The sequence below is a fragment of the Sarcophilus harrisii genome, chromosome 1 (genome assembly GCF_902635505.1).
Source record: "Sarcophilus harrisii chromosome 1, mSarHar1.11, whole genome shotgun sequence".
NCBI classification, from domain to species: Eukaryota; Metazoa; Chordata; class Mammalia; order Dasyuromorphia; family Dasyuridae; genus Sarcophilus; species Sarcophilus harrisii.
This window is the reverse complement of record NC_045426.1, coordinates 258219141-258240784: the sequence shown is the minus strand read 5'-3', so window position 1 is coordinate 258240784 and position 21644 is coordinate 258219141. Positions and strand designations below refer to the sequence as shown.

General features: G+C 35.0%; 1 protein-coding gene and 1 long non-coding RNA gene across 6 annotated transcripts in view; one reads left to right on the top strand and one right to left on the bottom strand.

The window, feature by feature from the left end:
* SDK1 (sidekick cell adhesion molecule 1) overlaps positions 1-21644 on the top strand; it is a 1196729-nt gene that overhangs the window by 925682 nt on the left and 249403 nt on the right. For all 4 annotated transcript variants that reach the window (XM_031949904.1, XM_031949968.1, XM_031949836.1 and 1 more), the window contains one exon: positions 20600-20715. In XM_031949904.1, the coding sequence (XP_031805764.1) occupies positions 20600-20715 (116 nt within the window). The remainder of the gene's footprint in view (positions 1-20599; positions 20716-21644) is intronic.
* LOC116421299 lies at positions 4620-21171 on the bottom strand. Of its 2 annotated transcripts, none has more exons than XR_004231621.1 (4): positions 20958-21171; positions 20434-20828; positions 18866-18943; positions 4620-4852 (listed from the first exon to the last, which is right to left on the bottom strand). It is a non-coding gene; the product is annotated as an uncharacterized LOC116421299 (long non-coding RNA). The 2 variants fall into 2 exon arrangements; XR_004231626.1 differs by lacking the exon at positions 4620-4852 and adding an exon at positions 16476-17399.

Here is a 21644-nt window from a genome sequence, read left to right as displayed (position 1 = left end):
CAGGGAATTCTCTTCAAATACTTCCTGAAATCAGTATACTTCAGGTTTTTTGCAGTGAAAAAAATGGATAGTATAAGTTCTATATAAGTCCTATAAATAATTAGAAAGCATTTCATTTCACCTCCAGTAACTTTTTAATCTTTTGGAAATGAAGAATGATTAGTTTAAAACTGCTTTAATCTAATACAAATTTTAAAAATTATTTAGGATTTTATTTTCCCTAATTACACGTAAAAATAATTTTTTTTACCATTCATTTTTAAAACTTGGAGTTGCAAATTTCCCTCCTTCCTTCTATCCCTCCCCCTGCTCAGTTGAGAAAGTAAGCAATTTGATATAGCTTCTACATGTATAGTCATGAAAAACATTTCCATATTAGTAATTTTTTGGGGGAGGAAAAACAGACCTCTTCCCCCAAAAGAAAACCCTTAAGAAAAAATTTTTTAAAGTTTTAAAAATATGCTTCAATCTATATTCAGATGCCATCAGCTCTTTCTCTAGGGATGGGTAACATTTTTCATCATAAGTTCTTTAAGGTTGTCTTAATCTGATGCAGATTTTTTAAAATGTTTGATTTTTCATTCTAAACTACAAAACGATGTATTGCTACATGCAAAGTAGAACACAAAAAGAAATTATTTATGAAACCACAATCTCTACTCCATATAGCTTGCTTTAAAAAAAAAAAGCCTATAATAAATTCAACATGTTATTTTCAAAGCTGTCCTGCTTGTCTGTGTTTCCTTTTGAACTTTCTTCTGTGCATTTTAAAAAAATGCTTCAGTGACCCTCTTTAGTCTTTTTTTTTTTTTGCAACACTATTGCTAGTTCCCATCTCCTTTTCTTCAAATCTCCTCACACATACCAATTAAAAAAAAAAGAAAACATAACCTTTGTAACAAACATGGTCAAGCAAAAGAAATCTATACATTTGCCATGTGCAAAAGTATATATCTCTTTCTATACCGTGAGTCAAGAACCTGTTAGGAGATGGAAAACATTTCATCATTGCCTCTGCAGTTGTGATAGAACAATTCACTGATCAGAGTTCTTATGTCTTTCAAAGCTGCTTTTTTTTTTTACAATATTTTTGATATTGTATAAATTGTTCTCCTAGTTCTTCTCATTTCATTCTCTGTGATGCAAATTTAATATAAGATTTACAGATTTTTGTTCAAAACTGCCCCAAATATTCATGGAAAGCTATAACTTCATCGCAGACAGAAGAATTGGTTTAGAGACTACCAGAGAAGCTGGGGGTATAATGCTCTATTCCATTAGAATACAAACACTGAATATGCTTTGGTTCTACACTAAAATAAGCTATCATACATTAGCAAACATATTCTATCCATCTCTTCAATGCATTCATTAAGATGCAGATGTTGATTTTCTATAAAGGGTCCAAAGATAAATTATACCATAAATCATCATTTTGAACACAGCAAGATTCTTATTTTTTCTGGTCATGTTTCTTGATCGTTTTTCTTTGTGTAACAGGTATTTTTGTGCTATCATCATTTATTCTGGTTTCAGAACATTACCTTCTAATGAAAGAAAAATATTTCTTATCTAAAGAGAAATGAAAAAAAAAAATTTGGTTATCCAAATTTCTAAAACATTAGTAAAAAGTCCCTGAATGTTCACTTGGGCTTTGAAAAGTTTCCTAGATTAAGCATTATAAATGAGAGCTTTGTTCAGAAGCGCCATTCTTATATCCTCTTGGGAAATTCTCATTGTGGCACAAATGACATTGAACAAAAATCACATGCCTTAATCCTGAAAGACTTCTAAGCTTCGGCTTCTACCTATGAGGTAGGGCAATATTCAACATCCTATGCTATTTCCTGAAGCAGCATAGGAAAAACAATTGAAGTAGAAATAGGAGAGATGCATCATTAGGTATGCTCTTAAATCTAACTGTAGAATAACTTACAAAAATGTGACTTGCTGTTTTCTACTCTGTACAAAAGAGTGTTTCCAGATTACAAGATAGAGTCTATAGAAGCAATTGGGATAATTTCTTAATTTCTTTTTCTGGATCTTTAATTTCATTGGTGTGGGAAAATGATATGGAAACACCAGCAATAGAAATGGACAACTTATTTGTAATTTATAACCTTAAAGTATGCCTGAGGCACTGAGAGGTCATAACTACATAGCCAATAGGTATTAAGAGACAAGACTGTACCCCAAGGCTCACTGTATCAAGCTATATCCCTTTGAAAACGGCTTAAAATTTGGATATAATTTAGAAATAAAGGTTCCAAAATTGCATATTTCATTCATTTTTGACTAAAATGGCAATAATCCAGTTGCAGAAACATAGCTACTGTATTAAAGATGATCTTTTTACCATACCCCAAAAGGCATCCTTTGAAGTGCAGAATATATCATAGACTCCTATCCACAAATTGAAAGTTAAACACTGTTGGAGTCAAATAGGAATTCTGGGAGATAGATTTTACTTGTTGTACCAGAAAGAATGACCTTTTCCAGTCACTGTGTCTTTGCTCACATTGTCCCCATGCTTGGAAGGTCCTTCACCATGTATGGAGATTCTTTTAAAACAACTCAGAAGCTGCCCTGATCCTAAATCATATTCAGAATCTCCTCTTCAGTTTTTTATGAAAAACTTTTTATGAAAAACACATTATCTGGTCCTTAGATGTTTTCTGTATCATAGTTATTTGTGTCCATGCCTTTCACCCATCATAAATTGTAAACGCTTTGAGAGCAGAGCCTGGGCTTGTATCTATCTTTGTATCCCTTGTTACCTAGCATAAACGTCTCGCTTAAGACATTTGTCAAGGGTTTGCTTAATTTAATTCAAGCGCCTTGAAAAGTACTAAACTTGAAAATGACTAGAGAAATGGAAAAGCCACATGTCGTCACAGGCTTCCATTGCAAATCAGAGCTCCTTACTCCAGTCTAGGCACAAGATTCCGCTTAATGGGATGAACACAAGTGCACTATGGGAAAGAGCCAGCGTAGGTTGTAGTCAGCACTGCTGCCCCCCCCCCCCCCCACACACACACACACACAATCCTGCTTCCGCCCTCCTAGAAACCACAGACTTGCTGTAGGATTGAACCTTGTACTCTGGTTGTCATTTGTCTCCCAGACAAAAATGACCTTTGAGGAGTTCCGTTGTGTGCAGGTATAAATGGGCCCGTGAGAATCCATCCAATAGGAATACTACCCCTCCTAGAACTAGACAGAAGCCATCTCGTCCAACCTCCTTACATAACAGATGAGGAATTGAGGACTAGAGAAGTTAATGATTTACCTAAATTCTCCCAGGAAGCACAATTAGAACTAAGGTCCTCTGACTCCTTGCCTCTCCCATCTCTTATTTATGCCGCTTCAGTTTCTGATGCTTTTTGGCGGTCTCTCCAAACTTAATTCCTATGTTCAAACAAATGCTCTGTCTTTTCCCTTTACCATTTCTCCCCACTACCTTACTGTTCAAACTTTAAGAAGATTCAAGCGCAGGACTCTACACATGCAGACAGAGCTGTGCTAGCTCGGGTTGGCCACAGCTCTGCCCTGGGTCAGCAGCATCTGGAGAGGGCTTGCTCCCACCCCAAAAGTCCCAGATCCATTGTCAACATCTCCCGGGGCCACCTTTTCCCCGGAGAGGGGCCACACTCCCTAACTCTCCTCCCGACAGGATGCAATTGTCCCCCTCGTCCCCCTGGCTTCACCGCTCCCCTCCGGCTGCCCATCGGAGTTTTCCCCAGGGACCACACTTCCTCCTTGTGTTTCTGCACAGAGGTACCTCTTGTTTACTTGATAAAAATCCATGCACTGAAACTTCCATTGGATTCTAGAATTGGAGCCGGACCTGCTCGTTGTTGACCCCCTCCCACTCCAACCCCAGTTGGAAGAGTAGAAACAATAGCTGCAAAGCACCCTGGGAAAGAAAGTTAGGACATGAAAGTGACACAGCAGGATCAGATGGAAGGCTGCTGAGCATCTTAGGTAACTGGAGGCAGTATGCCGGACCTACATCAAGGCGGTGAACCTGGCGTGGCAGATAAAAAGTGATATGCACCAGGCTTACAGGATGAGCTAAGGGGCAGGTGGGAGCCTGCCAAACTGAGCAGAAATCATACTGGCCCCTGAAGCGGGCTTGCCATCCTGCTCGGTGATAAAGTGGAAAAATGAAGGAGAGTCCATCCATGTTCTCTTTATATTCCATACTAAGGCTTAATGAAAGGATGCTTAATTTCAGGAATGCAATACATAAAGGAGAAGCCATTTGGCCTAATGGGTGGATGCCGCCATGGTGTCCAGATGAGCTGAGTTCAGGTCCTACCTCAGGCACATGCTGACTCTGAAAGGTTCAGTACTCCTAGAACAGTAGATAGAGAGTTTCACTTGGAATGAGGAAGACCTGAGTTCCAGTACAGCTGCAGATACTTACTAGCTATATGACCCTGAATTTAGTTTCATAGCCTCAGTTTCCTCATCTGTAAAATGGGGAAAATAATATCTATCTCACATAAAAACTTTAGGTTTTTGTTGTGAGCATCAAATGAGAAACCATGGGGACAAGGCTTTAAACACTTTAAACCTGCTATTAAAAAATACTAGCTAACTAGCTAGCTAAGGCAGAAAGCAGGCACTAAATAGATGAAGTTTCCACACATGCGTTCATTATAACAATAAATCCACAGATTCAATCCAACAATGTGTTTATAAAGAGCTATGGGAGACAAGGAGGAAAGAAAATACTGGGTGAGGAGAGAGGGACACAAACTTTGTGATAAGAGGATACTTACTGCTCTTTCAAAAATCCTTTCCCCATGATGCTGTCCCAGTTTTGGAAGAGGATATTTCAAACACCCTTGAAAAACAATAGAATGGATTGACTAAACTATGTCTCTCTTCCATTATCACTTCACTAACCTATCCAAGTTCTGTTAGCACGGGGTTAATGAGGTGCTAATGGGTGAAAAAATGTTCTTGTTCTTACTTGTCTTGCACCTGGGTGCCCTCCCATCTCATGAAAACTGTCTAAAGGATCTCCCTCCCCTGGTATCTGGCACATCTCAGACAAAAAACACAGAGACTTGTTTTATAAAGCACACAGGAAAGCAGATGTTTCATATTTTTTATCTGAATTATTTATTTTTATGTGAATTAATTATAACAAATATTGTAGCTTGCTTGTAAAAGATGTCTAATCTTAATATTGTCTGATGTAGTCAAAAGTACTCTAATGAATTTAGATATTGGATACTATGCACAAATTGTAGTTTATATGGATACCTAATGATGTGCTATTTAGAATTCTTCTAAATAATGAGCTCAATTTTCTCCAATTTTGAAAAGTGTATGCATTAGTATATGTATCTGTCAGATTGCATAGGCCACAGGTGTTAGCAATACAGAAAAATCATCATGTTTTGATGATTGCTCCTCAGAACATCCTCTATACCCAAAATCATCCTTCAGAAGAATGAAGGAAAGGGAATTCACAGCCTGTGTTAGAAACTAAAGAATATTTTTAGACCAAATAGGTACATATGTTTACATGTACATATTCATATCTAAATGTGAAATTAATATAATGCTTAATAAAATTCATCAGCAACATAAGTCCAGAGAACATTATGAGATTGGAGAAAGGAAAGATTATTTCTGATAGTGGAGATCAACTTACTCCTCTTGATTATGTGACTAACTTTACAATAGATAGAACTTTCCATTCATCTGTGAGGTGATATTATTTAATCTTATCAACATAGCTCCTTTTCTTCTTTCTTTGATTTCTTTGAAGTATAACCCTTATAGTGGTATAGAAAGTTGGGGAAGAACTGGATAGTAAACTTGCCATAAATTGAGGAACACCTGAGCTCAAGCTTTACCTCTAACACACATTGGCTATCTGAGCAAGTCACTTAATTTCTCAGTATCCCCAGATAACTCTCTTAAAAAGTACTTGGTAGTCTTCATTGGTAAAGGGAATCTCCTCAGTAGGAATTCTAATACCAGTAAAAAAGCACAGATCCAGCTCCTCTTGATAAGTAACCCCTACCTCCTTTCCAAGGAAAAGGAAATAGGCTATAGATAAGGCAATATTCTAGTTTTTAACGATCTAAAATAATTGTTAGAAAATATTGTGTCTAATCATCTGATTTTTTGTTTTAGAAGACAGAGTCCCAAAAGGTATAATGATTCCTTTAAAGTAACAAAGATAATAATAAATAGCAAAGCCAAGATTCTGGCTCCAAAATGAGTCAACAATTATTTCCTAAGTGCCTTCCATGTACCAAACACTGTTAAATCCTGGAGATACAAAGAAAGGTAAAAAACAATTCCTGCCCTCAAGAATCTCATAACCTAATGGAGAAAACAGTATGGAAACAGCTATGTGCAAATAAAATATATAGGAAAATCTGATATAATAAGAGAGGAAAGGCAGTATTATTAAAATGGAACTGGGAAAAGCTTCTTGCAGAAGACAGAACTTTAGCTGAACCTCTAGGAAAGCCCTAAACTGTGTGCCATTTATCCCATATTCCCTATATTCTCCATTCAGTAAGTCAACAATCACTTAGTGAAGGGCAACAATGTGCCACATAATTGTGCTGGTGACTGGATATACAAAGACCAAAGTTGACACAATTTATGCCCTCAAAAAGCAAAAATTCTAACTGAGGAAATAACATGATGATATATAGGTAAATTCAGAACATATGAGGTAACCTTTAAAAGAGAAGCACTAGCAGTGTGGAGAATCAGGAAAGGTCTCGTGCAGAAGATAAGAACTGAGTTTTGAAATAAACTGAGGATTCCAAGAGATCTCTTAGGTAAGGAGGGGGTACATTTCAGGCAGAGGGCGTGGCTAGTACAAAAACAGAGGATATCATGTATGAGGAATAACAAGGCCAGCTAACAGTGTACATAACAATGTACACTAGTGTACTCTTGATCAAGCTGTAAATTGGTCCAGCCATTTTGGAAAGTATTTTGAAACTATATCCCCCAAATTACCAAACCATCCATAATCTTGAACCCAGATACACCACTTTTAGGGCTATACCTCAAGGAAATCAAAGAAAAAAAGATTCTATTTTATAGTAGCTCTTTGCATAGCATTGTCAATTTGACAATTAAAGAAGTGTCCTAATGGGCAATGGATATAATGGAATATTATTGTGTCCCAAGAAATGATGAAGTGGATCATTTTGAAGAAAATTGGGAATTCCTATGTCAACTGATCCAGAGCAATGAGCAGAGCTAGGGGAAAAAAATGTATACTATGATAACGAAAAACAACTCTCAACAATGTTAGAACTCTAATCAGTGCAGTGATAAGCCGTGCGTCCAAAAGAATGAAAAAGACTATTTACAGTTAAAAAAGTAAAAGAGATACATTTTCATTTGTGACTAATAGGGGAATTATTTCCCTAGCCCACAGTTTGAGGGCTTCATTTTGGGGGTTTGGGATTGAGTTTTGTTTTGTTTTACTAATTTGAGGGGAAAGATACAAAAAAGCACATAAAATGCTTGCTAATATTTTTAAAAAAGAAAATTTTAAAGAAAAAAAGGCCAGTTATAGTTGGATGTAGAGTGCATGAGGAGAGTAATATATTAAAAAGTTTGAAAAAATGGGATTGGGCTAAATTGCAAAAAGCTTTAAATGTCAAAAACAATGATTTATATATTTGATTTTAGAAATAAGAGGAAGCTACTGAAGTATGTTGATTAAGAGATTGTCACCATAAAATCTGTGCCTTAGGGAAAGTATTTTGATCACTATGTAGAAGTTAGATTGGAATAGAGAAAGAACAGAGATGAGGAGAACAATTAGAAGATACCACAGCAATCCCAGTAATACATGAGAAGAGCTTAAACAAGGGTAATTGTGGTGTTCTTCTTTTGTATAATATATGATGGTTCTCTGGGAGCAGGTTTCTTGGGGAGGTTTTCTGGAGGTAGCCTTAGTTTCGGTTCCGTGTAATAATCATTTCAAATGCAGACAGGAGTTCTTTTATTATCGTCGCTTCCAAAATAGCCCAGTTAGTTTTCCTTAGAGACCTATCTTCTTCCTTGGTTTCAAGGGTTCTTGCAGCTTGTCCTTTGTCGCCTCTAGCTCCCTCTGAATCTTCTTAACTGACACCTCCACTCACTCCTGGCTCTCAATCTCCCAGAGTGCTCCCCTCTCAATCTTTTCAACTGAATTTCTGACTGAGCCTCTATCAGCTTCTTATATATGATCTCTTAAAGGTGTGAACCTAAAGGTTGACTCCTCCTCTGAGAGAGTGGGATTGTGGGAGGTGTGAATTCACAAAGTTACAAAGTTAACTTTGTGAATCTCTGGTACTTGTGAACTCCAATATGTGAGCCAATGTGTGAACTCTCAAAGGTGTTAACATAAACATTGTTTCTATCAATTCTATTGCGTTATCACCTTTGTAACTAATGTGTGAGCTAATGTGTGAATTCTCAAAGGTGTTAACTTAAGCATTGTTTCTATCAATACTAGTGACTTAATACCTTGTAAGGATTTGCTCCAATGTGTGAACCAATAAGCATTGTATCAATTCCATTGAGTTAACATTAGGATACTAACAGGTAGTAGCTGTGTTATTGAGAATAGACATAGTCAAGAGGTGTAGCAATAGGAATGACAATATCTGACAATTGTTTTAATATGTAGGATGAGTCAGAATGAAAAGTTACTCACATGAACATTGAGGTTTTGAACTGTGGCTTGACCAGAAAGGTAAAGATACCCTCAGCAGAAATAGGGAATTTTCAAAGAGGGAATATATTGGGGGAAGAAAATGAGTTCAGTTTTGGACTTGTTGATTTGAAGTACCTAGAGGATATTCAGTTCAAAAAGCCTAATAGAGAATTGGTGATGGTGCTGTAGAGAGAGATTGAGCTGCATATATAGACCTGGGAGCCATCTGCATAGAGTTGATAATTAAGCACATAGTAACAAATGAGGTCACCAAGCTAGAGAGTCTAGAAAGAAAACAGAGAACGGTCCTAGATAAAATCTTTGAGTATATCCACAACTTGGTTTTCAAGAACCTTAGACATTATTCATTCCTTTACTCATATGAGTTCAATTTCACCCTTTTCACTGGATAATTTCCATCTATCTGAAACATGCTTTGGTTTCCTCACTATTAAAATAATACTCTCTCCACTTTTCTACCTTATTGAGTTACTATCCTATCTTCCTCCATTTCTGTGTGAACTTTCTTTGAAAAAAAAATCACACATTTTCAATGCCTAATGCTTATTCATTCCTCAATCTTTATAATCAAGTACCTCTCATTATTTATCGATTTTTGAAGGCTGGCTATATAAGTTCTTAGAATAGTTGATATAAAGCTGACATGTGTAAGAGGAAAAACACTTGATTCTATTTTACTTTTTTTTGCCAAATCAATGAGATTTGTTTCCAAATCATAAAAAAGAAAAATAAACTTTTTTAAAAGAAGTGCTTGAAACCCAAGACAGTAGAAAAGACAGTAAGAGAGTACTGAACAATTTTAAGTGAGCTTGTCTCTCAGCCTACTAAAGTTATATCTTAGGACATGTAAACAGCATAAGAAATGATTGTGAATCCATTGTGGATAATTTCTGAGAAATCAAGAAGAATGGAAGAATATCATAGAACTAAAGATAGGTAAATATCCCAGTTTTCATAAAGAAAAAAAGGATTGATTTGTAGAAACTACAGAAAAATAAACTAGAGGTCAAATAGTCACATAAATCAAACAGCTGATTCATGAACCATAATAGTAGGGAAAATTAGGAACTGTTATAGGTTCAGTAAAAATGTCATTCCAAACTAACCTCATTTCCTTTACTAAATTTATGGATCGGGGAATTCCATTAAACAAATGTTATATTTTAGCACAGTATTTGACAAAGTCTCTTATGAAATGCTTTGTGGATAAGATGGAGAAATGTGGGCAAGGTGATAGCACAGGTAAATTTTGCAGGTGAATTTTATAACTGGTAAAAGATTTGCATTCAAAAGAATGTTGAAAAGATTAATATTATCATAGAATGTCCTAGGATATTATTCTTTTTTAAATTTTTATTTAGTATTTACCTCCCACTTATATATAAAAACAATTTTAACATTCAATTTTAAAGCACTGAATTCCAAATTCTCTTCCTTTCACTCTTTCCATACCATCACCATCACTTTTCCACATTAGTCAAGTTATGAAAGAAACTATAAGCAAAAAAGAAAAATAAAGTAAAAAACAAAAAGTGTGCTCCAATCTGTATTCAGAAACCATCAATTCTTTTTCTGAAAACTGATAGCATTTTTCATATAAGTCCTTCAGAGTTATCTTGGATCATTGTATTGCTGAGTATAACTAAGTCATTCACAACTGATCATCTTACAATATTACCACTACTTTATACACAGTACATTTCACTTTGCATTTGCTCATGGAAATCTTTCTAGGTATTTCTGAAAGGATACTACTCATCATTTCTTATGACACAACACTATTTGTTCAGCCATTCTGCAATGGGTATTCCCTTAATTTTTAATTCTTTGCCCCTACAAAAGAGCTGCTCTAAATATTTTTGTACAAATGGGTCCTTTTTTGTTTTTAATTTCTTTTGGGATACAATCTAGTTGTGATATTTGTAGGTCAGATAGTATGCATGGTTTTATAGCCCTTTGGCCACAATTCCAAATTGCTCTGTACCTTGGTTGAATAAGTTCACAATTCCACCTACACTCATATCCTCTATTTGTAATACTCCTCTTTTATCCTATTGTTCAAACTAAAAGGTATGAGGTAGTCTTTCAGAATTGTTTAAATTTGCATTTGTCCAATCAATAGAGAGAGCAATTTTTCATTAAAAAAATCCTTCATATCTTTTGATCAATTATCAATTAGGGATGACATTTTTATACATTTTATTCAGTTCTCAATAAAAAATTTTTCACTATTACTATTACTGTTATCTTCCCCCCAATTTATTCAGTGCTCTCTCTCTCTCCTTCTACCCTGTTCCTCGTCAAAACTGTTTTGCTCCTGATTACCCCCTTTCTCAATTTATACTCCTGTTTATCACAAACACATACATATACAAACACATCCCTCCACTAATTCCCTTCCCAGCTTTTCTTTTTTTAAAATAATAGCTTTTTATTTTCAAAAATATGCAAAGATACTTTTCAACACTTACCCTTGCAAAACCTTGTGTTCCAAATTTTTCTCCCTCCCTTTCCCCATCTCTTCCCTTAGACAGCAAGTAATCCAATATATGTTAAATATGTGCACTTCTTCTATACATATTTCCACATTTATCATGCTGCACAAGAAAAATCAGATCAAAATGAAAAAAAAAACAAGCAAACAACAAAAAAAAATGAAGGTACTATGTTATGATCCACATTCAGCCTTTTTTCTGGAGGCAGATGGCTCTCTCCATCACAAGTCTATTGGAATTGGCCTGAATCACTTCATTGTTGAAAAGAACCAAGTACATCTGAATTGATCTTCGCATAATTTTGTTGTTGCTTTATGCAGTGTTCTCTTGGTTACTTCACTTAGCATCAGTTCATGTAAGTCTTTCCAGGCCTTTCTGAAATCATCCTGTTGATCATCTTATAAAACAATTATATTCCATAACATTCATATACCATAACTTATTCGGCCATTCTCTAACTGGTGATCATCCACTGAGTTTCCAGTTACAAAAGCATTTTTGCACATGTTCCTCTCATACTTTCCTATACAGTAAGATAGATTTCTCTACCCATATTGAGTATGTCTGTTATTTCATCTCTGAGACAATTCTGATGAGAACAAGGTTCACTAACTCCTCTTTACTTCCCTCCTCTTCCCCTCCACTGTAAAAGCTTTTTCTTGCCTCTTTTATATGAGATAATTTACCCCATTCTACCTCTCCCTTTCCCTTTTTCCCAGTCCATACCTCTCTCACTACTTAATTTAATTTTTTAGATATTGTTCCTTCCCATTTAACTCATACCTGTGCCCTTTATCTACATGTATTCCTTCTAACTGCCCTAACAATGAAAGACTTCCCAATTCTTCTTGTGCAGCAAAATAACTGTATGGACATGTATACATATATTGTATTTAACATATACTTTAACATATTTAACATGTATTGGTCTACCTGCCATGGGCAGGGGGGAGAGAAGGAGGGGAAAAATTGGAACAAAAGGTTTTGCAATTGTCAATGTTGAAAAATTACCCATGCATATATCTTGTAAATAAAAAGCTATAATAAAAAAAAATGAGAGACTTCTTATGAATTACAGGTATAATCTTGCCATGTAGGAATGTAAATAGTTTAACAATATCTTTTAACCATAATCCCTTATCATTTCCCTTTCCTGTTTACCTCTTTATGCTTCCGTTGAGTCTTGTATTTGAAAGTCTAATTTTCTATTCAACTTTGGTCTTTTCATCAAGAATACCTGAAAACCTTCATTGAATGCCACTTTTGTCCCCTGAAGAATTATACTCAGTTTTTCAAGATAAAAGATAATTTATTGTAATCCAATCTCATTTGCCCTCCAGAATATCATATTTCAAGCCCTCTAATCCTTTAATGTAGAAGATGCTAATCTTATGTTATCCTGACTGTGAATCTATGATATTTTAATTGTTTCTTTTTGGCTGTTTGCAATGTTTTTTTCTTGACCTGAGAGCTCTGGAATTTGACTATAATATTCCTGGGAGTTTTCATTTTTGGATGTCTTTCAGGAGGTAATCATTGGATTCTTTCCATTTCTATTTTAGCCTCTGATTCTAGAATTTTAAGGCAGTTTTCCTTGACAATTTCAAAGATAATGAATAGGGTCTTTTTTATCACAGCCTTCAGCTAGTCCAGTGATTTTTAAATTATCTCTCCTGGATCTATTTTTCTAGGTGACTTTGTTTTTCCAGTGAGTTATTTAACATTGCCTTCTATTTCGTTCTTTTGGTTTTGTTTTATTGTTTCTTGATTTCTCATAAAGTCATTAGCTTACATTTTCTCCATTCTAATTTTTAAGGAATTATTTTCTTCAGTGAACTTTTGCACTTCCTTTTTCATTTTCTAATTCTATTTTTTAAATTGTTGTTGTTGTTTTTGTTTTCAGTGATTTTTTTGTGCCTTTCTTTCCATTTGACCAATTCTTTGTTAAGGTACTCTCCTCCTTGGCTTTTTGTATTTCCTTTATCAGCTGGCCTAGTCTATTTTATGAGATGTTATTTTCTTTGGCCTTTTTTTTTTTTTTTTTTTTTTTTTTTTTTTTTGTTTTTGTTTTGGCTGTCACCTTTTCCAAGCTTTATCAACCTTTACCAAGCTGTTGACTCATTTCTCATTATTTTCTTACATCATTTTTGTTTTTCTTCTCAATTTTTCCTCTAATTCTCTTACTTGAGTTTCAGAATCCCTTTTGAGCTCTTCCATGGCTTGAGACCAATTCTTTTTTTTTTCTTGGAGGCTTTGGATACAGGAGCTTTGACTTTGTTATCTTCTGAATGTCTATTTTAATCTTCCTTGTCACCACAGTAACTATTTTGGTCAGAAATTTTTTCTTTTGTTTGTTTATTTTCCTTGCCCATTACTTGATTTTTAACTCTTTGTTAAATAAAACTTTCTTTCCACGGTGGAGGGTACACTGTCCCAATCTTCAGGAGTTTAGTATAGCTGTTTTCAGAGATACTTCTAGGGACCTGTAAGTTTTCAGTTCTTCCAAAGTGGCATGATCTTAGGAAAGCCTGTGCTCTGGTTCATAAGTAAACACAACTCTAGAACTGTGAGGAGGGTCCCTGCTCATTGTGGCTAGAAGGTCTGGTTTACTAGTACTACTCCTCACCCTGGGACTGCCACCCAGGACTGTGACCCAGACGTTACTAGGCCAGTTGGTAAAGGAAATTACAAAAAGTCAAAGAGAGAACTACCTTAAAAAGCAGAGTTAGCCAAATGGAAAGAAAGGCACAGAATATACTGTGAGCCAGTATATGGGCAAAATAACAGCATCTTGCTACTAAAGAGATGCCTGTAATCTCCTTCTGACCAGTTGTTCAACCCCTTACTGTCTGTGGGCTGCTGCTGATTCAGTGGCTCCGAAGACCTGCTCCTGATTTGCTGGAACCAGGGCAGTGATGGTATCTGTTTTTGTTGTGGTAGTGGTTGTTTGGTTGGTTTTCTGGGAGGCAATTGGGGTTAAGTGACTTGCCTAGGGTCACACAGCTAGTAAGCATTAAGTGTCTAAGGTTGGATTTGAACTCAGATGCTCCTGACTCCAGGATTAGTGCTTTATCCACTATGCTGCCCCTGATGGTAACTTCTGTGCTGAACTATGCTCTATTCTCACCCAGACTTTCACTGCATACCTTTCCTCCTGTTCATATAAGTTGTCTTTGATTGGAAAATTATTTCACTCCATCCTTTTGTGGATTGTGCTCTTCCTAGTATTATTTTATGACATTATTTAAAGGTGTTTGGAGGGGTTTGGGGGAGAGCTCAGACAAGTCCCTGATTTTTCAACACTATCTTGTCTCTATCATAGGATTTTACTCTTAATTTTCTTCTAAGAGAATAATGAAGTCAGGAGTCAGGAAGACCTGAGTTCAAAACCAGTTTAAAATATTTGCTAGCTATGTGACCCCGGGCAAGCCACTTAACCCCAATGTAACCTATTTGTCCCAATTTCCTCAATTGTAAAACTGAGATAATAATAGCACCTGCCTCCCAGAATTGTTGTGAAATTCAGATTCTAGATAAATAGATATAGATATACATATATAAGTACATATAGATATCTGAACATATGCACACATACATATATATTTTAACAATAACTTAATGACTTGAATGAGAACTTAGAGACACAATTAATAGATTTAGGAGAAGATACAAAACTGATGTGATGAATGAAAAGTCTGAGATAGATAGTTTCTGACTAATAATTGATTTATTTATTATAACTGGTCAATTAATAGAATGAAGTCAATACTTTTCTTTCATAAACCAAAGACATACTTCTCACAAGAACATTGAATGCTTAAAAAGCCTTTGGAAAAGAGAGTGTACCTGAGTGGAAATCAATTTTGATTTTTTAACAGGAAATGGGGGTAAGGGTAGACACATTAATGAGAAGGTGGCCGAAAAAGTCTTTAGCTCTTCCTTCTAAGAACATGACCTGATCATTCATCCACCTCTAGCAATCTAGATGAGAATCCATCTCTACGCAGTCTATTCTGGCTGGTTTTCCCCTTTATAAAGTGAGTCATCCTAAATTCCAGTGGAAGATTCTAAGGACAGGGGTTATTTCCTGAGAGCAAGAATTCACTAGACTGGATTCTGAGTCTCACCCAAGATATAGAGGCATGTACCCAGAGGATTTGGACAATCTCATCTATCAGCAATATCCCTCAGAGACTGGCTGAATAACGTACAGAGTCTTATTTCTGAATGAGGAAATTGGAAGGGAAAATCTTAATTCTAATTTAATAATTGCTTATTAATATAAGGGAAATAATCATTTCTGTCACTAAACATGTGAAATTCCTCAGAGTCATTTTTGTAAAATCACAAGTTAAATATTAATTAGTCATTTGGTATAACTGTTGAACAATCAACAATTTCCAGTTGCTTGCATAGCCTTTGGAAAATCCCATAATCTTTATGGGCCTCAATTTCTTCAACAACAAAGATATTTGAAATAGATGGTATTGCTATCTTTTTCAAATCTAAAGCCTGTCATTTTAGTCTTTCATAATATTTTTCCCAAAATATTCAGGCCTTCATCTATATAAATGTAAAATGGCTATAAATTTGTGTAACATTTCCCCCAAACATAAAATACACTTTTTTTTTAGGTAATCCTAGTGGATAAATAAGCTTTTGAGACTTTTAAAAGGATAGCTTCAAGGTTAAACAACAACAAAAAAGTTCACAGTCCCATTGTACTTTGATAGTCAGACAATATTAGGAAAATTGTATCTAGTGTTAGACTTTACCCTTTAAAAGAAACATTGACAAATTAGAGTGTTCAAAAGAAATCAACTAGAGAAGGAGCAGAAACTTTTATGTGATGAACAATTGAGAGAACTGAGATTATTTACCTTAGAGACAAATATTTAGCTAGCAGACAGATAAATGATCATTGTCTTTAGCTATTTCAAGGGCTGCTTTATAAAGAGGAAATAGAATGACTTCTTTCTCCCATGTTGTGTTAGCCTAGTCATGGATGGATATTTTGCTAGCTCATTCTTCTGATTATTGGTTTTTTTGGCACATTTTGTTAATGTAGCTTTAGATTTCAGTTATGGATATGGTAACCAATTTTTCTTTCCATATGGCATTTGTATACGTATACCTATTGTTATCATCATCATTATTGGGTAGCTATGTGGCAGAGTGGATAGGAACTATAGTTCAAATCTGACTTCATAAATTTATTAACTATGTGACCCTGGACAAGTCAGTTAACTTTGCCTATTTCCTCATCTATGAGATGGGGAAAAAAATGGTAAATCACTCTTGGTAAGAAAACCCCAAATGGGGACATAAAATTCAGACTTAACTGAAAATAACAACCTATTATCAACAACAACAACCTATTATCAATCTAACTTATATCTACTCTTTCATTATAATTCTATTCAGATATCAATACAATTTCGAGGTGATCCTGGGCTCTTAAAGATCACATCAGTTTATTTTAATTTTTAGAAGGTGCTACTATGTGGGAATGGGTTGGAATTCATGTCTGAAGATTTACTTTTTAAAGCAAAGAGTAACTTAACTTTAATCAGTCAGTTAATTAACAAACATTTATTAAGTACTTGCTATTTTTACTGATTGGTGGAGATACAAAGACAAAAATTAAAGGTCCTTAAAATGAGGGGGGAAATGAATTACCTACAATCACAAAGCTAGCCAGTTGATAGAGCTGGGACTGGAACCCAAATCTCTGAATTTTGCTTCCCATTGTGTTTTGCTGTCTCTTTTTTGCCTATTTATATCATTAAAAGAATGATGATCAGATTTGCAAGTGATTAATTTTGCAGAATTTTATGGTAAAGAAAAGACCATGTATTTTTTAGCTGTTAACTTTTTTTCTTTTGGAAAATACCTGTTTAAATGTATATTAGAAAGTCCCTTGAAAGTTAAAAATTGACACTGGGAAAGTTTTTCCTTTGGTCTTCTAAACAAAGCAGTTGTATGGCCTTCAGAACAAAGCAGTTGTATAGCCTTCAGATAAAATCAAGGCATAAATTTACTGGTAAGAAAATAAGTTCTAAACAATAGAAATGTAAGGAACTTCAGAACACATTGTAACCCCTAAGGCAAAGCCAGCAGCATCAAGAAGTTAGGTAAATATAGCCACCATCCAAAGGATGGTATGTCCACATGTCTTGAATCTAGAAAAGATAGGTATTTTTATGTTAGTCTTTTCTTTCTGACTCAGTCACACCAAAGGCAAATTTATACTTTATATAAGCACTATTTAAATTCAATGAACAGTATCCATTTGTTAAATGAAAACCTTTCCCCAACTGAGAGGATATGGAGATAAGGGTCAAAAAATACTTTTGCCCTTTAAAATTCCTTTGGGTTCTTTATTTTTTTAAGTTAAATGAGGCAGTGTTGCAGAGTGGGTAGAGAGTCAAAATTAGTAGATCTAGATTCAAGTTCTAAGATTTATTCTAACTCTTAGCGTTTCAATACCCCAGCCAACTCAGATTATAAATTAATAATCTTTATAGACACTAGTAGAAGGCGTTTACACACCAAGAATTCCCTACATATATTAAATAAATTAAACATATTCGCTCAGAATTGAAAAAGTAGATATTTAAAAATAAACGGTGGACATCAGTGCATTCAATTAAACTTGGTTCATGACTATTTACATTTAAATTAATTTCTGTTTTTAAAGCAGCATAACAGTTTTTCATTCATCCTTTCTAAGCTCCCCTTAGCATGCTTTATTTGTCCATTCATTCTTTTTCACTTTTTCTGCTGTATGGTCATAATGAATTCATAGTTCATTCTTCTACTTCTCCTATTTTTCAATGTGCATTATTTCATAAAGATATTTTTAGATTTTCTTATATGTCTCCTATCTGTCACATAATCTCTATGAGTTTCCATTTTCATATCTGTAGAATCAAGATAATATACACCAGCATCATGATGCTCAGATGAGATAATATATGTAAAGAACTTTCTGCTTTTCCAACACTTTGTATTTAAATCTTATATAATAGGAAAATTATTTTTATTATCAGCCTTGACCTTATAGAATCTCAGTATGTTAATGTACCAAAATTTAATTGTCCAGCATTTTGTTTGGTTCCATTGTTTTTCAATTGCTTATAATGTTACTATGAAAATCTTTGAACACATAGTCTTTTGTTGTTGTTTTTGATGATACTGTTAAGCTATATTCCCAACAATAGAATTACTGGGCTTTAGATTTTAATTTTTTTTATCACAGGTTTATTATTATTATGTTTTTCAAGAGTATGTTCCATGCTTTTGAAAAGAAAAATGTTGTCCCTTGTCATAAGAATTGATACAGCATCTAGCGGGTTTAGGCTATGTCGAATTTAAGACTGAGAACACATTTGGTATTGTGGTGAGAGAATTATCTAGTGCAAATTGATTTTTTAAGCCTTAAAAAATAGAAAAGAGCATAACATTTCTTACCTTCTAAAACTACTAAAAGATCTGAAGTTTGGGACACAGAGTGAAAGGCCAGCACTTTAAATGCTAATCATTAGGGGGAGTAAATGTCCTAGTGTTCCTTTATTCTGAACCAGCTGGAGTCTACAGCTTTGATGTCAATCGTTTTTTATGTAAGCTGCATTAAAACATAGCTCACCTGTATAGAGTATTTGTCAGTTTCATTTCTAGAGAGTCACACAATTCTAGATAACCCTTCTGGGGGGTTATTTTTCACCTGTAGGGGTAAAATTATTTTTGTTTGTTAGTAGGTATCATCAATTAGCATGATTTATTTTTGTTCAGTTGGTTAAGTACTGTAACAAAGAAAAAAGCTTTCAGAAGTTCTGTCTGCACTTCAAAAGAACTTGGATATTTGATGATAACTTTGAACTTTTTTTTTTTTCTTTTTGGTAGCTCAGCAAAAGAAGGTCACTAATTACAAGATAACCTTTGGGTGGGTGCCCATTCAGTAGCAATGATGAGTGGGCAGGGTTTCTAGGAGTAGAATGCTGAAGGTAGTATTTCTCCTAAGATGGAAGGACTGTCTTCAGTGTTACACCTTGACATTTTTTCGCTTGTATCTAAGAGAGACTATACATAACTGCTGACACAGGAACAATGAATCTCTGGAGGAACAATCTTACTGGTAGGAACCTGAGAATTTTGGAGGAAAATTAATCTTTCTCTTCTTCTGCCTAACAAGCTAGGGCTTCTATGAGAAGAACTTTGGAATTTAACTCATTTCAACAAACATGTATATGTTAAAAGCCCACTTGCATAGTATACCTCATACCATACCTCAGAGACAAGAATAAAAAGAAAGGAGAAAAAATTTACTTAAGTAAATTATTTTTTAAAGCCAATTTGATTTGGCAACTGTTAAGTAGAAATTCTTGGCCAACTTTTATGCCATGTGACAGGAGTCTCCTGAGAAGAAGGTGCATAAAGGGCAAGTACCTCTTTCTTTCTCCTTGGGAGTTCTTGGTGTTCTTTTTCCCCTGAAAGCTGTTTTTTAGGAAGTTAAGTCTCTCACTTTCATCTCCTGAGAGACCAAATTGTCTAAAAGCTGGTAACCAGAAAGGAATCTAGAAATGGCTAACCTAGATTAGTGATGCACAAAATCATTAAATCTTCAAATGTGATTCAAAAGTAGCCATGCAAATATAGGTAGTAATAGACCTATATGGGTCTGACCTTACCAGCAGGGTAAAGGGAAAGAGTGTTGGATTTAGAGTCCTGAGTTCAAGTCTCAAATATTTCTTTCTGTCTTTGTGATCTTGGGCAAGTCCCTTAATCTAGCTGGTCCATAGTTGATTTCTTTATAAAGTGACAACATTGGACTTGCATATTCTTTTCATGGCCAGATTTATGACTGTTTGATCCAGGAACCTTGAACAAATAAACCTCAATTTCCTTCTCTTTAAATTAATAAGGTGCAACTAAACAATTCTAAGATCCTTTCTAACTCTAAATATGTGATACTACAGTTAGTTTTTCAGCACATGGAATAATTTAGTTTATAAATTACCATGGTCTAACCAAAGAAATCGCTTAAGTGAGCCCTAAAGTTTTGGATAATGAAGAGGAAAAAATTCAAAACAACATTGACTTGCCATCCCCTATCAAGCTTCTATAAAAGGTTTACCTATCAAAACATAACAAGACCCACCCACTTTCCCTTCTATATATTAAGGGAAACTCCAACAGAAAACAAATATAACCCACCTTTCTCTTGAATGCCACTGTAAGCTTCCAGAAGCATAAATCATGGTTCTCTTTTCTCCATGCTGTGACTTTCATGAATGGTAGTCCAGAGTTTTTATTTCATCTCTCTTTCTTATTTTCTTTTTCACCATTTGTTTTGCTGTCTGCAATGGCTGCCTTGTAACAGTCCCCACAGCTCCCCCACAGAATGTGCAAACAGAAGCTCTGAACTCCACCACTATCCAGTTCCTGTGGAACCCTCCTCCTCAGCAGTTCATCAATGGCATCAATCAGGGTTACAAGGTAAATCCATGCCTTTGGTGGGATGGGGTCTTGAAATTGTCTTGAAATTAAATAATTATAAATGGTGTGAAGAGACTGGCTTTTTCCTCTCCTTTCAGGGGTCAAGTTTGGAACTGTGAATATAAGTTTATAAGAAACTTTAATAAAAGAAATGATTATTTAAAAAATATAGTTTTTTAATTTTTAAAAAAGAAATGAAATGATTATAATTCATGAATAAAAGATAGTCATTAAATACTTACTGTGTGCCAGGCACTGTGCTAAGCCTTGAGAGTACAAAATTAGCAGCTGACCAAGGAGAAGTCATCAAATGTACAGCATTGCTTTTTTTTTGTTCAGAAATTTCAGTTTAGAATTTGAAAGGTGATCCAGATCCAAGTGATTGGAAAGAAGGGCTAGAATGGAATCTTGTCTCCAACAGTGGCTATATGAGCTTGAGCAAGTCACTCAACCATCTTGTGCTTCAATTTTCTCATTTTTAAAATGAGAAAGTTGGACTAGATGGGTTTCTAGTTCCTTCTAGTTCTAAAACTCTTGTATTATTCTATTTACTTATTAAACTGAAAAAAAAGATTATATCAAGAAAAAATAATTTATTTCTAGTGAATGAATAATCAGGACTGGTTATCCACATGGCACTCCATCCTGATTGGTGGATCCTCTCAGATCAAATGATTGATCTGAAATCTGCCTGGGGAACTCATAATTAAAGAGTAAGACCTACTTCTGCTAAGGAGTGATAACATAATGAATTCATACCTCTCTCCTCCCTAGGGATATTTCTGTCTAAAGAAGCAAGGCCAGTTGTCTAGAAACAGAACTCCCCTTGTACTGTACTGCGGAAACACTGACAATTTCTCACCTTCCAACTCTAACTTCATTTTTCTCACTAGGCATTCAGTTATCGCAGCATTCTATTATTACAACAT